General features: G+C 37.5%; 1 protein-coding gene across 1 annotated transcript in view; it reads left to right on the forward strand.

The window, feature by feature from the left end:
• The window catches only part of pou6f2 (POU class 6 homeobox 2), a 69,438-nt gene extending 59,673 nt beyond the window's left edge, over positions 1–9,765 (forward strand). The window contains exons 8-9 of the mRNA XM_040127323.1: positions 3,410–3,578; positions 8,893–9,765. Of these exons, the coding sequence (XP_039983257.1) occupies positions 3,410–3,578; positions 8,893–9,400 (677 nt within the window). The 3' untranslated portion in view covers positions 9,401–9,765. The remainder of the gene's footprint in view (positions 1–3,409; positions 3,579–8,892) is intronic.
• Positions 9,766–15,354: the final 5,589 nt, after the last annotated feature.

Here is a 15,354-nt window from a genome sequence, read left to right on the forward strand (position 1 = left end):
ACGTATGTTTTTACATATACTCTATGTTTACTTTTTATTTTATGTTGTATTTAATCGCCTTTTTACTGCTGCACAACCAGCTGTCGCTCTGGAGACAAAGTTCAAACGGGCAAAATTGCCTACAGTACACACACAGCATGGCATTCCCCTCGTACCGCAACCACGGGTACTACATTAGCCATTGTGGTTGAAACTAGTACTTTTTTTTCTTCACTGGCTCAGTCAATCTCCCCCTCCCTCTCATCATCAGTTGTGTCTGAGTTGAGATCTCTTGTTGGCTCTCCCTCTCCACCAGCCTCCTCCTCTCTCTCCTCATTTTGTTTTTTAAAATAATCAGCTATAGACCACTTCATCTTTGGAACACGGTAACAGCTGAATGGATTGTTTTGGGCGTTTCGTAACTGATGATTAAAGTGCAGGCGAGGAGAGATCAACTGAGCCAGTGAAGACGAAAAGGTACCACCTTCAACCACAATGGCTAACCTGTGCTGGAAGGGGCACCAAAACGGCCTAATGATCGTCATGCGCTCGCACACATGTGACCACGTGAAATTTTAACTCGCATACTTTTAAAAAAAGGTCACGTATGGGACCATTTTGGTTGTATTCTGGAGCCCTGAATGCTTTATGCCGAGTATGAACCATTTACACTTCTTTTCAATATGACTTAGACCAAAAACAACACAAAGCCAAATCCTATGACAGAATCAGTCGTCTGCAGAGGGGAGACGATGAAATGTCATTGCATTCACTGGCCACAAACAAAGTGCCAGAAACAGATTAAAAAAGCTGGGAATGACTGTTACTGTTTTTTAAAATAATCAGACGGGAAAACATCAGTCATAAAGACGAATTTCACTAATATTTTGTATCACGGTTGTTTTTATGTTTACTTTTATTCATCTGGAGAGAGTCGACTGAGCCTGCGTGCTGTTTTCCACACTTTCCAACACTCTTTTTAGCGTTCATTTCCCCTGTACAATCAGTCTTCCATTGGTTCCCAACAGCCAGCTACACTGGAACTAAACAGAGATTAAAGTGCCTTGCTCAATGGCATTTTTGCCCATTTACACCTGGTAATAACCTGGATATCTGATCTGGATTAGGAAGAACACATGTTAATACAGGTGTAAATTCATGCAGAGCACCTTGTGATTGGAATGCAATCGGATCAGCCAGATCACATCTGTGGTCTGGCTCACATTGCAATCAAATCTCAGCCAGCTGCAAATGCAATCTGCACTGCATGACCACATTCTTAAACCATTTTTTGGCCATTTGGGGGCAGCAGAAACAAATTATGAGCACAACACCGACAGATTTTAAGTTCATATGGTAAACTTGTTAGCAAAAACTTGCTTATTTACACATCTGGCAGTTACAGAGCAACATTGTCATTAAATTGGAGTTGTGTTTCTGGTCAACTGTTTGTCTCATTTAGCTCTGTTTTTAGACGCAACAAACTCCAAAATGAAGTATCTGTGTCTTTAGCTGCTAATTACTCCACTATGTTCACCAGCTACTCTCTTAACTGTGTCTGTCTGCTGTTTGGTGCTGAGCAGGTAGAGTACAGTGGCTTCTTCTCTGAAACAAAACTATGAGAGCAGTGAGAGTGAACCAAAACAGTAAACTCACAGGCCAGCCAGCTAAACAATGATCTGAAACTCACTATAAAGCTCTTTAAAGCAGACGGGAGCTGCAGATTCAGGTGATAATTCTCTGCAGGTACATCACTACGAGCGACCCCTTTCACACTGATTTCACAGTGTTATCTGCTACATTGTTATTATTTTTAAAAATGTAAATTATAGCCACTCCAAGAAACACATCTGCCCAGCAAGTTGAAAGGTCCCTTGTGTCTGCTTCCTCCAACTAGCTAATTTCAAAAACCTAAAGTAGAAGTTGGAGGGGGGGATTTTAAAATGGAATTATGCTTTTTCTTGCCCTGGGACACACCACAAATTTAGTCAACTTTTGGTGGATTATGATCATTTAAGCAAAAAGAAAAACAAATAATTTTTTAGCTTAAGTTTAAGACAGACAGAAGACAGAAACTTTTTTTGCATTATGTGCAATTAAGTACCGGCACATAATAGCATGAGTCTTGTCTGTAATTCATTAAGGGAACATTTTATTTCTCATTTCCCTTTTAGCAAACAAAAGCTGGTGTTTAACTTAGTATTGTCCTGTAGTAATTATTAAGCTTATTAGTGTATTGTTGTGTATTGTAAACCTTTTATGCACTATTCTGTGTTTTGTAGAAGCTTTACTCCACCATTCATTATTGCAAAAATAAATTAGAAGAGGTTTAAATCGTAAATCATGTTTGTTTTGTGACTAAATGTCTAAAGATAAATATGGGTCCAGAGGCTACACCAGTTGAGAAGTGCTGCTCTAGACAACCATTAGTCTTTCAAACCACTAAGTAAATAGCCTCCAGTGGGAATGATGAAGAGATGCTCATCATTGTGGAGATGATGGGACCTGAAGTTGTGAGTGCTCATCCCTCCCGTTTCAGTCAGCTTGGAGTCTCTAGTCCCTCATCTTCCAAGTGTTCACACGTCAGGAACATGCCGCATATGCTACACGTCACTTATGAGGCACAACGAGATGGCAGCCCCATAGATTTTTGCTTAAATACGCTTGGAGGATTCCTTTAATAATTCATTGATAATGACCAAGATGAATAATTCAGCGGCACAAACTTTGCTTTAGTAAGCAGGATGCCAGGGCACCTGACATTGATGTACAATGTGAAATCACTTTTTATTAGAAGGGAAATTCTTCAAAATGCTTCAGTGAAGCTTTTCAGATCTGCTGAACTGCGGAGATTCGCAAAGAGCATTCCTTTTGTTTTACAGAGTGTTTCTGTTAGACTGGAGCTGGTTATCGTTTGTGTATGAGGCTCGCTGCTGGTTTGAAGGCCTGAGCTGTCTTTGCTAAGGGTCAGACGGATGAAATAATGTCTTTATACACTCTTTAATGTTTATCTGAGAGAACTAGCCTCAGAATATGTGCGTATTCATACAGAAGACTATAGCACTACAATATCTATCTGCTCCAGATCTATCTGTGTATTGAAATAACAAGCTCTGTGTCATGTTGTTTTGTCCATATGCTTTTGTATGTGGGATTAAAGATTTACACTGGCAAGTCAGAGCCATGACATGCCTGTATTCATACCTCAGATGAATTTATTCCTCAAAACATCCCTCAGATACATGTAGTTTACAGCACGAGGGCAAAGAAAAAATAATAAGTTCTGACCCAGACCAGGACTATTTTTTCAAAGTTGTTTAGAGACGATCATGATCTCATATGGCTGAATGTTTGCTTCATTCACTCTGGAAAATGAGTTAAGCGGAGGAGCAGAGGGCTAATAAAATAAGATGTGTGTGTTGTATTGTAGACCCGCAGACTGCCCCCAGCGAGGTGGACGGGGTCAACCTGGAGGAGATTCGTGAATTCGCCAAAGCATTCAAGATCCGCCGGCTGTCCCTGGGCCTGACACAGACTCAGGTGGGCCAGGCGCTCAGCGCTGCTGAGGGGCCGGCGTACAGTCAGTCTGCCATCTGCAGGTAAGGACAAACAAAGGAGGAAAAAAATCTAACAATAAACGGTTCATTATATCTAATCAGTATGTCCTGATTGTGTCAAATGGAAGCAGGTGAAGTTGTGCCGCCTCAGTGAGCTGTCTGGTGCTCATAACTGCCATCTATTTTTCATTCCACATTTTAACAGACATTATTAAGATATTAAAATGCAAAACTGACTATCACCACCCTTACAAATGAAAGCTCTCATGTCTGTACTTACCCTTCTTCTTCTCTTCCTTCTCACCCGCTGACATGACAGCCTCGTGTTACTTATGCAAAATACATACAAGAGTATTACACGAAGCACTTAAGGCATTTAATAATTACTAAGGCCCGTTGCCTTTCACTCCGCCTGAACATAAGAGAGCTTGACGGCATGATCTGTTAATAAGATTGCCATGTTTTACTGTTGCCACGAGGACAGTTTAGTCATAAATGGTGCATTATATATTCATGGGACAATCAGACAATCAGTGTTTCATCCCTCCTGTTGTTCCACTTCACTAACATTTTGCATGAAGATGCCAAATGAGCCACATGTCCCTTTCCAGGCAGAATAATTGGGCTACATCATGTCCAAATATAAATTTTTTAAGAGAACTAAACAGTGTAAACATTTATACTCCATTTAAAAAATATTTAAAGTGTGAAATTAACTAAAGTGTCAACAAATGCAAGTTAGTGTTAAATTAGAGGATATATTTTGACAACTTTTCTTTGCTAAAAACACACAGAACCAAACACAGTTGTAGTCTGTTTAGCATCAAGTATTCTCCTCAGTTTTCAGTAAAATTCCTGTATTAATTTTAATGTCCCTCTGCAATGCATGTACTTTGCTCATGACCGGTACTGTTTATGTGACACAGCGCTGCCTCGCACTTTTAAAAATTTCATCACATCAACATCAAACAGCCAATAAAATGTGAAACCGTACAGGCGCCGGGGTTCTTATGAGGCCCAGCCATCTTTGACTAATGTTTAAAGTCTTGAAATCACACATGAAATATTTACAGCCAGGTATAATTCAAATATTTATAATATACATTAAAAGCCATTAGGTTAAAAAATAAACTCTCTGTGGGCTGTTAAGAAGATTTTCTTTGTTTGTATGACACTGGACATGACATCCTGATGTGTTTTAAGTAGAAGGGCAACCTTCTCATGCTTTAGTTTAGTTAACATCAACACAGACATGAAGTTTGAGGAGAAACGGGATGTCGCAGTAGCTCAAGGGCTCCAGCTCTGACCCCAGACAGTGAACAGACATTGACAGATGCTTCCATCTTGTCTCCTTCCATTGCTCAGTATATTTCCAGGCACTTTATTAGTTTATCTAAACAGGCACAGGCATTACATGGGTGCATCATCAAACCAATGATGTGCCAGTCTGTCCTTTTTTGGCTCTAGTTTGGCTTGCTTTACCTGATTTGAATACAAAAATATTCAGAAAGAAAATAATTTGATTAAAATTAAAGCGTGGTAATCCCATTTATCATTTTAATTACATGATTTAAGATAGAAAACATAACTCACTTTAATTAGTGATTTACACTCCTTAGAATGCAGTGCACAATTATAAAGTCTGAGATTGCTGTCCTCATTAGTTTAATCATTAAGAAAACACATTTGGCCCAGCATAAATAAACATGACCAGAATTATAACTAAATAATCAACTATGAATACACAGCCAGCTGATAAAAACATAAAGATAGCCCCATTTCATCAGTAGCCCTATGTAGGGCTGAACAATAAACCAACTTTATTGAATTACTCACATTATCAAAATCCTACAGACAATTCTAAATTTTTTCAAAATTGTTGCCTATACAATTCCTGAAATCAATACTTTTTTCCAAACCTCACATTGAGGAATTACAAACTCCTTTCTCTAGGAAACACAAGAAGCCAGTCTTTTCAAATAGATCAGTGCAATTTTTTCTCAAAATACAGCAGCCTTACAAGAACGTAAACTTGATAAAATACAGTCTAAAATGAGCAGTAATATTTAAACTGGGAAATATGTAATCAACGACTGAGAGAACAAAGTAAATGAGATCTTACTAAGAATGTGACAAAGCGTTTGACACCAACGTTTGGTACCCAACACTAGGGGTGAGCGTATATCTAATTTATACCATTATATCAACATACATCGTTATTAAAATACAGGGTTGGAAAATTAAATTGAGAAAATGTTTTTGGATTATTCCAGTGACACCTGACAAATCAAAGTACTTCATCTCATTGTTTTCAAAGCCATATCAAAAAACAATGCCATAAAACAATCTTGTGCATTGATTTTCAGTATTGCCCACAATAGTCTAATACATCCAGAGATAGTAAAAGGATAGATGCCACAATATATACTGTATGCCAAAATATTTAACAGTTGACCTCGTATATTGTCTCACTGTATACATCATTATATCGCCGTACCTAGCTGACGGTTTTCAATACTTGGTGCTCGAGACACATTTCAGTCGGTGCCTAAAAAAGTATTGTACCCAGCCTTTCAGGTTACAAACGTTTATTGCAGGTTACAATAAACGTTTCACAATCCAATTCTGATATTAAAATGAAAATACCATAAATCTGAACATTTATCCGGATTGAGATTTTAGGTCACATCATCCAGCCCTGATCTTAAGTACCTCTCAGATAGTTCTCTCTGAATTGCTTAAAACTCTGGTTCATGACCGTAGACCCTCAGGCAAACTGTATCAGGTCTAAACATACAGCACATCTAAGCAGAGCTCCTATGGTACCTTTGAGAAGAGCCAGAGAGGCTGGAGGTGCATTGAGGGCCATTTCTCCCTTGTTCTGATGCACTAGAGGAGGGAGTGCATACCCCAGCTGAGCAGCTCTCAACTCATTTTAGTATCAGCAGTTCCTGTTGATCCATGAAATGTTCTGTCTCTGGCGACTCTTCGTATTTACTAATGTATTCCCTGCAGTATGGGGCTTTTCTCTTTCCACTGTTTAGGAGGAGGACAGGGTTATAAATAATACCGCCTGTCGACAAGTAAGAATTCACCATAGAGGTGTAGAAAAAAGTCCTTGCACGCTTGGGCATCTCACCCTCACTGTTGTTGTCTGTAGCAGCTCACCTCGCCATTAAAAATGTCTTGTGTGCATTGTTTGTTCCACAGAGAGCAGAGCTTGCTTCTAGCTCTCTGCTGTCTTTCCATCAGAAACACAAGTTCAGAGCTTATTTTACTAAAAGCATCCACACACACGCCAGACTCCTGTTTGTCCCATAAACACATCCAGTCAACTCATCGGAGTTCATTGATTTAATAAGGTCTGGTTATTCAGATCTTAAAAATCAGCTGTGAAAAGAATTCAAATTTCCCTCTATTGATAGACATAGTATGTTTTTAAATGCTCTTTATATATGTTTTTTAGTAGATATTTTTCCAGGATAAACTAATTAAGTGTCTAGAAACAGACGGAGCAGTTAGTTAATAATTCACTAATTTGTGTTTCACATGGCTGGAGTGTGTATTTTTGTGCACCATTATACACTCTGTAAGTTGTGGTGCTCATAACGTAACTCATTAAAAACAAACATTTGAACCAGTATGAGTGAACCTGACAAGAACTTTAACTTCATAATCAGCTAATAAGAAACATAAATATAACTATGATTAAATTCAGCAGCCTTATAACTTAAGTAAAGCCACTGGGCTCAAGAATCCTTTGCAAAAGAGACATGAGAACAAATTAGATATATATGTAAGTCAAGTCAGTCACACAATCAAACACAGACACACTAATTAGACAAATCACAAATAATGTATTGATAAAGAATATCAGCAAGTAAAGCTCTAAAGGGCGTGTGAGAAATGAGTTGCTTCTGATAGTAAGCCCTGGTTTTTGATTGCGTGTTGGAATATTGGGCAGTTTCAGACAAATTCCCTTCAATGTATCTGAACTGGATTTAGTCCTGATATGCTCCTTTCATAAAACACCTATTGTAATGGGACGTCTATACAGCCTAGATGTCTACATAATGAAGGGGTTTAAGTAACTGCTACATCACTGGTTGGAGTCTAACTGATGACTTGTGTCGCTTGTCTTCTCCGTGTCTTTCTTTACAATGTTTTCGGTTGCTGAGTTGACTATGAAATAAGGAAAGAAAGCCACCTGGTGTTACCTGTCAGGGTGGTGTCTGAGCTTATTTCTGGTCTCTCTCTATGTTGTCATACAGCCATTCAGTTTATATTTACAGCAACTTTCCAAATGATCCAAGTGTCAAAGTTGTCAAGTGTGTTGATGTTATGTGAACTGAAAGAAATCACTTGAATCGTTTCAAATCATTTGGATACATGCCATAAAACCGTTTAAACTGAATTAGATGTTGGCGTTAAAATCCGGAGAGGTCTTTGTTCCGTTTGGGTGAAACTCTCTCCTTTCCCTCAATACTTAGCAAAAGCACAACCCACCAAATAATACGAGCATTACAGGTGTGAGAGGTATCCTTTCAAGACCTAACATCATCATCATTATATCTAATTCACATGCCATATACAGTATCTTTTTATATCACAGGCAGAAGCACCTGGCAGAGTCACTGGGCTGCCAACTAGCAGTGTTTTTAGTAAAAGCTACGTTCTCCATTCTTACTGTGACTTGATAAAATGCAGTCTTTGTGAAGTCAGAATTATGCGTCACGCAGCCCTAAAGTTGCAGGAAGTTTCAGAGTTAGAGTGTGTAAATGTATTCTTATTAAATATAAAATGAGAGGTTGTTAGAAGATAAAAGAAAGTTTGAAAAATGTATTAAATGTACATTTTGATTAATAATTCAACCTCTTTTAGTAAATAAATGATGGTGCCATATTTAACTTCATGCATTAGTGTGTTTTTTTTGTTTGTTTTATCACCTAAGGGAAAGAAATGGGATATTTGACAGTAATTCCTGTTTTGTTTTTCTGTTGATTTAATTTTGAAGTACATTATTTAAAACATTTAGTTAGATGTTTGGCATGTGTTTGGTTCAGCTGGACCTGATTTTAGCTATTGGCAATATCTCCTTGCTCCACTATTGCCAAATTGGGACAGAGAGCCTCAGCCTCCTCCAGAAAATTAACAAACCACTGGCAACCATCACCTCCAGCTGCTGCAGCTGAGGTGTGTCCAGGTACAGAATACAGAGGAGTTTGGCTCGGATGTGTACCTGGATGCTAGTCTCAGTCCCTGTGGCATTCTGGGTGAGGAGACTAAAAGGCAGGCAGCTTATCCCTTGTTCTGGCAGGGCACCTAAGTAAGATTCTTTTTTCTCAATTCTCCCCAGACACACCATCCTGAGAAGCCACTTTTTCCTACCACAGGAAGCCCAAGAGAACACTATAGGTAGCAGTCTGACAGGCAAACTGAACCCTGGCCTTTTATATCCTGCCAGGTTTGAGAAGTTGGACATCACCCCTAAAAGCGCCCAGAAGATTAAGCCCGTTCTGGAGCGCTGGATGGCCGAGGCTGAAGCCCGCCACCGATCCGGCATGCAGAACCTGACTGAGTTTATCGGCAGCGAGCCTTCCAAAAAACGCAAGCGGAGGACCTCTTTCACCCCGCAGGCGCTCGAGATCCTCAACAGCCACTTTGAGAAGAACACACACCCCTCTGGACAGGAAATGACGGAAATAGCAGAGAAACTGAACTATGACAGGGAGGTGGTGCGTGTCTGGTTCTGCAACAAGAGGCAAGCCTTGAAAAACACAATAAAGCGTTTGAAACAGCCCGAACTCGGCGCGGCTGCACCAATGGACCCCCTCACTGATTCTCTAGAGGAGCTCCCGAAATGAACGAGCCCTCCAACAAAAAAAAGTGGAGTGGAAAAGTGGCAGCCATTAAAAACAACAGAGGTGGATGAACTCATCTTGAAATGAGAACTGAAAAATGTTCTGAGTCACCTGGATGGACAGTCATGAGTTCGCAAACAAAAACTATGTGTTGTCAGTGTGATTACCACAGTTATGTTAATGACCTTTGCGAAACCAAAAAGAAGAAAAAAGAGATTAATATCTGAGAATTATGTAAAAACATATGGTGTGCTGTTTCAAAGAGTTTTAGATTCTGGCCTTACAGACCAGACTATCGCCCAAATTTTGGTTCCCACGAGGAGGGATTTAGTAAAGAGATCATACCAAATCAAAACACTATTTACCAAAGTCTGTTGCATCTGAGTACTAAGAATAATTTTGTAATGTAAATGTGCTCTAAATTTTTACATTTGTACTGGCAAATCTAAGCTATATGTGTGAGGTTGAGTATACATTTTATCTTCGTCTCGCTTACTTTTTTCTTCATTGTTTGTATGTAAATATCTAAAACAAAAAAAAAGAAAACTGCTGTCTTCAAATTGAAATCACACTGATAAAGTTCTCTTTTGGACAAAAAAAAAAATTACCTTTACTGTTAAACAATTGCATAATAATGTTGTTTGCCTCCGATTTGTGTTTCATCTGCAAATATTTTCAGTCACAGTGTAACTTTGTACAACTTTTACAGGTATTTATCAATAATCTCATGAGATTGTTTCTAAGGACGGACGGATGGAGATTAAATTAAGGACTCTTTCATGATGATGATGATGCTGGCGATGATGAGGAGGGGTTTCAGTGTCTGTCAAGTCTGCTGCAGCTTTGTTTTGAGCTACTGTGTCATTCTGTTGCCAAAGCCTGATAGCCAAAGAACACATAAACATTCAGCTCAAGGACTGGAGAAGATTTTACCTTTTTATTTATTTGTTAACATGCCCCCCCCCCCCCCCCTTTTTCTAAGATGTTTTACTCTGTGGGTCAAGTTTAACAAAAAAAAAAAAAAACACTGTCATGTCAAACAGCTACAACAGTGTCTGATGTAATTTCTAAAAATGTGTTTTTTTAAAGCAAATTTGCCTCTGCATGTTTCAACCCACATGAAGAAGGATTATTTAAAGACTTGGCTAAGAAAAATTTCACCGGGCAGCCCAAAAGTAAAATAAATACCTGAATTTTGCTAATATCACTGAAAATAACGCATATTTTTACACAATAAACCCTTTAATTATGCCCTAAAGTTAAGTAAACGTGTTGTTGAAGCCTCTCTGTTGCCACTGACCAAACAACTGAGCTCATTCCGAATATTTCAACTCAAATATGCTTTTCTGCAAAAGGTAACTATTGTTGTTTTCTTTATATTCTGCATCCCTCTCAGCTAAGTGAAGGTTTACAGGTTTTACAACCAGCATTTTTAATGGAGTGTTTTTTTTCTCACCTATGAATTGATTTCTATTATAGTAAAGTGTTAAAAAATGGTTAATCTCAGCAGATTCTCTGGAATATCTTGTGTATTTATTTTTTATCATCATTTGCATCGATAGAAAGTAATTTTCGGTCCAACGCTATGTTTAGTAATTGACTTTCCATCACTGTACGACACTTTTAATTTTATATGGTATTACCTTGTCAGAAATGTCAGTATTCTGGGCAAAAAAAACCTCCCAGACAGTCACTATAAATATTTGGCTCTAACAAAAACCGTCATAAGAAAAGCAAAAAAAAAGGGGGAAAAAAAAGAAAAAAGAAAGAGGTGAATGTTGAGAATAAGTGTCACATTTCAGAACAAGTGAACTTAATTTGAAGTGAGGTGAAATTTGATGCAATTTATTCAGAATCATGTGTTTGCTTGATATCTGTCCTTCCATGTCACATTGGTTATCTCAGTCTTTCAGTCCCCTGCGCACTGCTGTGGTCATCTTCACTGCCTGGAAAACGCAAACACACACACACACACACACACACACACAAACACACACACACTGAAAATGGAAGGAAACACATAACTTAGTTATAAAGGACATCGGTTAGGTTTGCAGGAAAGGCAACTATAGACTGTCATTTTCTTTGGTGTGCAGAGACTTTAAACTATAATTTTGATTATAAATTCAAGCATTTTAACTACGTTTTCGTCTAGACGTCTACAGCAGCACTTACTCGTTTTCAAAGATTCATAATATTTTTACTGCATTGACAACCACAGATTTCAAGCATTTTTATTTTGCTCCCAAGAGAGAAAAAAAAAAAGAAAAAACTCCAGGCAAATTTTGGGCCAAGAATTACTACACGTCTGCAACACCCATCAGATAAATATATGAAAAAGCAGCAGTGGATCAGTTGTGAAGCTTAACAATAAAGCTGTAACCAAAACCAAAAAATAAAAGAAGACACAGAAAGGAGTTATGCCTTTGCTGCTCAACTCGTCAATGCTGGACCAAAGCTCTATAGTTATGCACATTGTACAGATAAATAGATTCACGATGTTGACAATCTTTAAAATCTGAGATAAAAGAACTGAAGAGTAGAAGTGTACAGTAGTTCATCCAAGGTTTACCTCAGTACTGTTCTTGTGAGAATCATACAAATGCCGTACAAGCAGCAGCAGGTCAGAAGAAAAGACAAATGATTACTCTGCACTGTGTGTCGTTGATGTTCACCTTCTATGTGGAGGGGGAGGCTTGTGTTTTATTTATTATTATGTGACACATGATTGTCTTATTTTTGTGAAGTGGTTTCCTGAGCCACATGTGACTCTGGCCATCTGTTTTTATTACTGGTTTGCATTAGTTCTCATTCGTTGTGACATCCACCTCAGTTTTCACAGACCTGTAGACCCATGTAGAGGAAAAGGAGATTACAGTAATGTTGCTCTTAACCCAATTAGGATGATTTGTTAATCACCTTTAAATACGTTTGTGAAATTTTACTAACACAGACAACCTGGTTTGATGTTTTGTTAATAGTCAGAGAACTTGAAACCAAAGCTGAAGAGCCTGCAGAGGTTGGTTTTAATTTTTTTATAGACTGAAAACTGTACTTAATCTATAGAGCAATATCTGTTTGGTCAGTTAAGCAGCACTTTGTGTATTTCTAAAAAAAAAAAACAAGCTTCAAGTCTGTCACATTGATTTGTACCATAATTAGTAATAAACAATTGTTTGACATGAATTTTGTGTCCTGTTTTCAGTGAAATGTTTTTGTTTTTTTTAAAGATAGAAACTGTCCCCAAAAAGCCCAATACAATGATTTTTGGCATTTGTTTTACCATAGAAAATTATTTATGCCATATAAATGTGTATATATATATATATATATATATATATATATATATATATACTGTAAAATTGTCGCAGAGACCTGGACAACTATACCGCTACAGCTAAAGCTAGGTAAATGTTAGCCCAGTAGATAACCATGGCTAGTCTTGAAAACTAAATACTAAATTCAGTTACTGATTTTTTTCCTAGCTATGATGAATAATTGAAAAATATGATGAACACACGTCTTATTATCCAGTTTGTTGTTCCACATAAATAAAGGAAAGAGAGGCTTAATTCAGTTATGATGGAGAAAAAAACACTTAAACCCCCGCTAAAGCTAACTAGCTCAGCACAGTAGCAGTAACTGCAATCTCAGCTTTTGATCAATCATGATGAGGAAAAAAATGGCTTAACTACTGCTAAAGCTAACTTAGCAGAGTTGCAATAACTCAGCTTTTGACTACAATTTGGTGTGATTAAGCCACACAAATTTAAATGTATTAAATCATTAATTAATTTATTGTTAATTTCAATATATTGTACACGGGCAGTAAACAGACACCAACAAAAAAGAGGTACATACAATCCCTATAACTATGGATTCAGAGTTTACTCAAAATTACATTTATTTTCATAGTTCAAACTAGTTAAAAATGGACAAGAAAGGTGAAAGAACACATTTTGGTGGAAGATAATTTTTTCCCAAAAAAATGTCCAATGGCAGAGAACAACTAATTTTTATGTATATAATTAAGACCTAATTATATTATATATCTCTCATCTTGAAGCCTTGAAGCTATTTTTATCAATTTCACTGTTTCTGGATTAGGGTACCTCTCTTTCTCTCTAGAGCAGGATAGATAGACATATCCGGTTTGATTCATAATCATGAAAAATTGAGTTCATATTTTGTGCTCCATTAAAAAAGATACAGCATAAGGTAAAGGCTACTGTGGAGTTAGAAACTTTCAGTAAAATGCAGTACAAATATTCTGAAAACATGGCTAACTTCTCTTTTTATCCTTTCGAGCTACACACATAAACAGCTATTGAGAACGTCAAATAAAGTCAGACTTGTCCTGACTTTCTTTCTTTGCAAGGTCATGTCCAAGTGAATGTTAAATCATCCTGTGCAAACGTCTATATTAAAGGTTTTATACAGTTATTTGACATTTGACCTATTGTAATGGATTTAACTGGCTATTTGATGTGCTTAATGAGAGAACAGTCTACAAAAAAGAGTCTTACGTAAAATATTTAGCAATTTATTTAGATTTCTTTGGGGTCAGTAGAGAAGAAACATGTCAGGTTTGCTTCTCATCAAAGCTTCATGTGTTTGCCTCACCAAATAACAACAAGACAAGTGTAAAGAAGAAGAAATATATAAATAAATGTGGAGAAAGCCTTTTGAAACTAAACTCAAAAGTTTGATACAGCTTTCCAATCCATGATGCCTTTGAAAAACGGACAGGCTGCTGAAAAGAAAGTAGTAAATAAATAAATAAATAATAATAAAAGGCACAGACAAGATAAATTATTAACATTAGACTGAAAACTGATGTTCAAGATGCTTTTTCGTCTTCCTTTCAGCTCTCTCTCCCCCTTCATTTCAAAACACTGGATGTATTTTTGAGTGGTGATGGGTGAGGTGTGTGCAGCCCCAGCAAGTTATTTGATATTCTTTTGTTTTCTATCCGCGCCACTTCTCATTGTCTCTGCCATTAACAATGTAATTGTGCAGATGCAGCTCCTGACCCATATCTGTTTTCTCAAACTGTTTGTATTCTGCTGCTGATAAAAGTTTGCTTTCTATTCTCCCTCTGCAGCAGCACAGCATTGTTTTTGAATGTAGGGGAACAGCTCAGTTAAAAGGAATCCTAGCACAGATATTATGGAGTAAATGTCACGGTTTGAGCTTTTTATCAATCATTCTTGGATGTGAATCTGGTAAGAATGAATCACACTGAAAAGTTTTGTTCCCATTTGTGCACAATTTTAGGTTTATAGTATGCTTGATTTAACAACTCTAGTTGAATATACTCCTAAGCTTCCTAAAGCTTCTTGATACTGTTGCCTGAATAAATTTGAAGAAATTTACCCACATCCATTGTTTAAACAAGGAGAAAGGAAGCCACTTTATTAAAGTTTTGATCAAATCTGACCTATATTATCAACATCTGTCACAGTGCCAGTCCTGAGTGGCTTACAATATTCTGCCCCAAATGTAAAATTATCCAAACCTACAGCATGCGAGCTACACTTATTCACTTGCTGATCACTGAAAACGGCCGGTCACTAATCATCTTTTGACTCATGCCACTTTTATTTACATAGCCCCAAAGTTTGTCTGCGCGGCACAGGACCAACCTTCATCCTCAGACTCTCAACTTAGAAAAGGAAAATGCAAAAGAGAAAAAAAAACAATTGCAGGAGAGAGGGAGAAACTTCAGGAAGAACAAGAGCGGAAGGATCCTCATTTTAGGGTTAGGCATGTAGTAGGTGCTGTATGCTAAAATAAGAAGAAAATTAATTATATTTTTAGTATTTCAGGGATTTGAAAGTTGTGGAACTTGTGAAAGGAAGACTCAAAAAAAAAAAGAGGTTGAGATTCCCTTTCTTTTAGAGCTGAAACAAGTAGTCAATTAATCAGTTAGTCAATTGACAAAAAAATAATTGTTA

Source organism: Xiphias gladius, chromosome 5 (assembly GCF_016859285.1).
Source record: "Xiphias gladius isolate SHS-SW01 ecotype Sanya breed wild chromosome 5, ASM1685928v1, whole genome shotgun sequence".
Lineage (NCBI taxonomy): Eukaryota > Metazoa > Chordata > Actinopteri > Istiophoriformes > Xiphiidae > Xiphias > Xiphias gladius.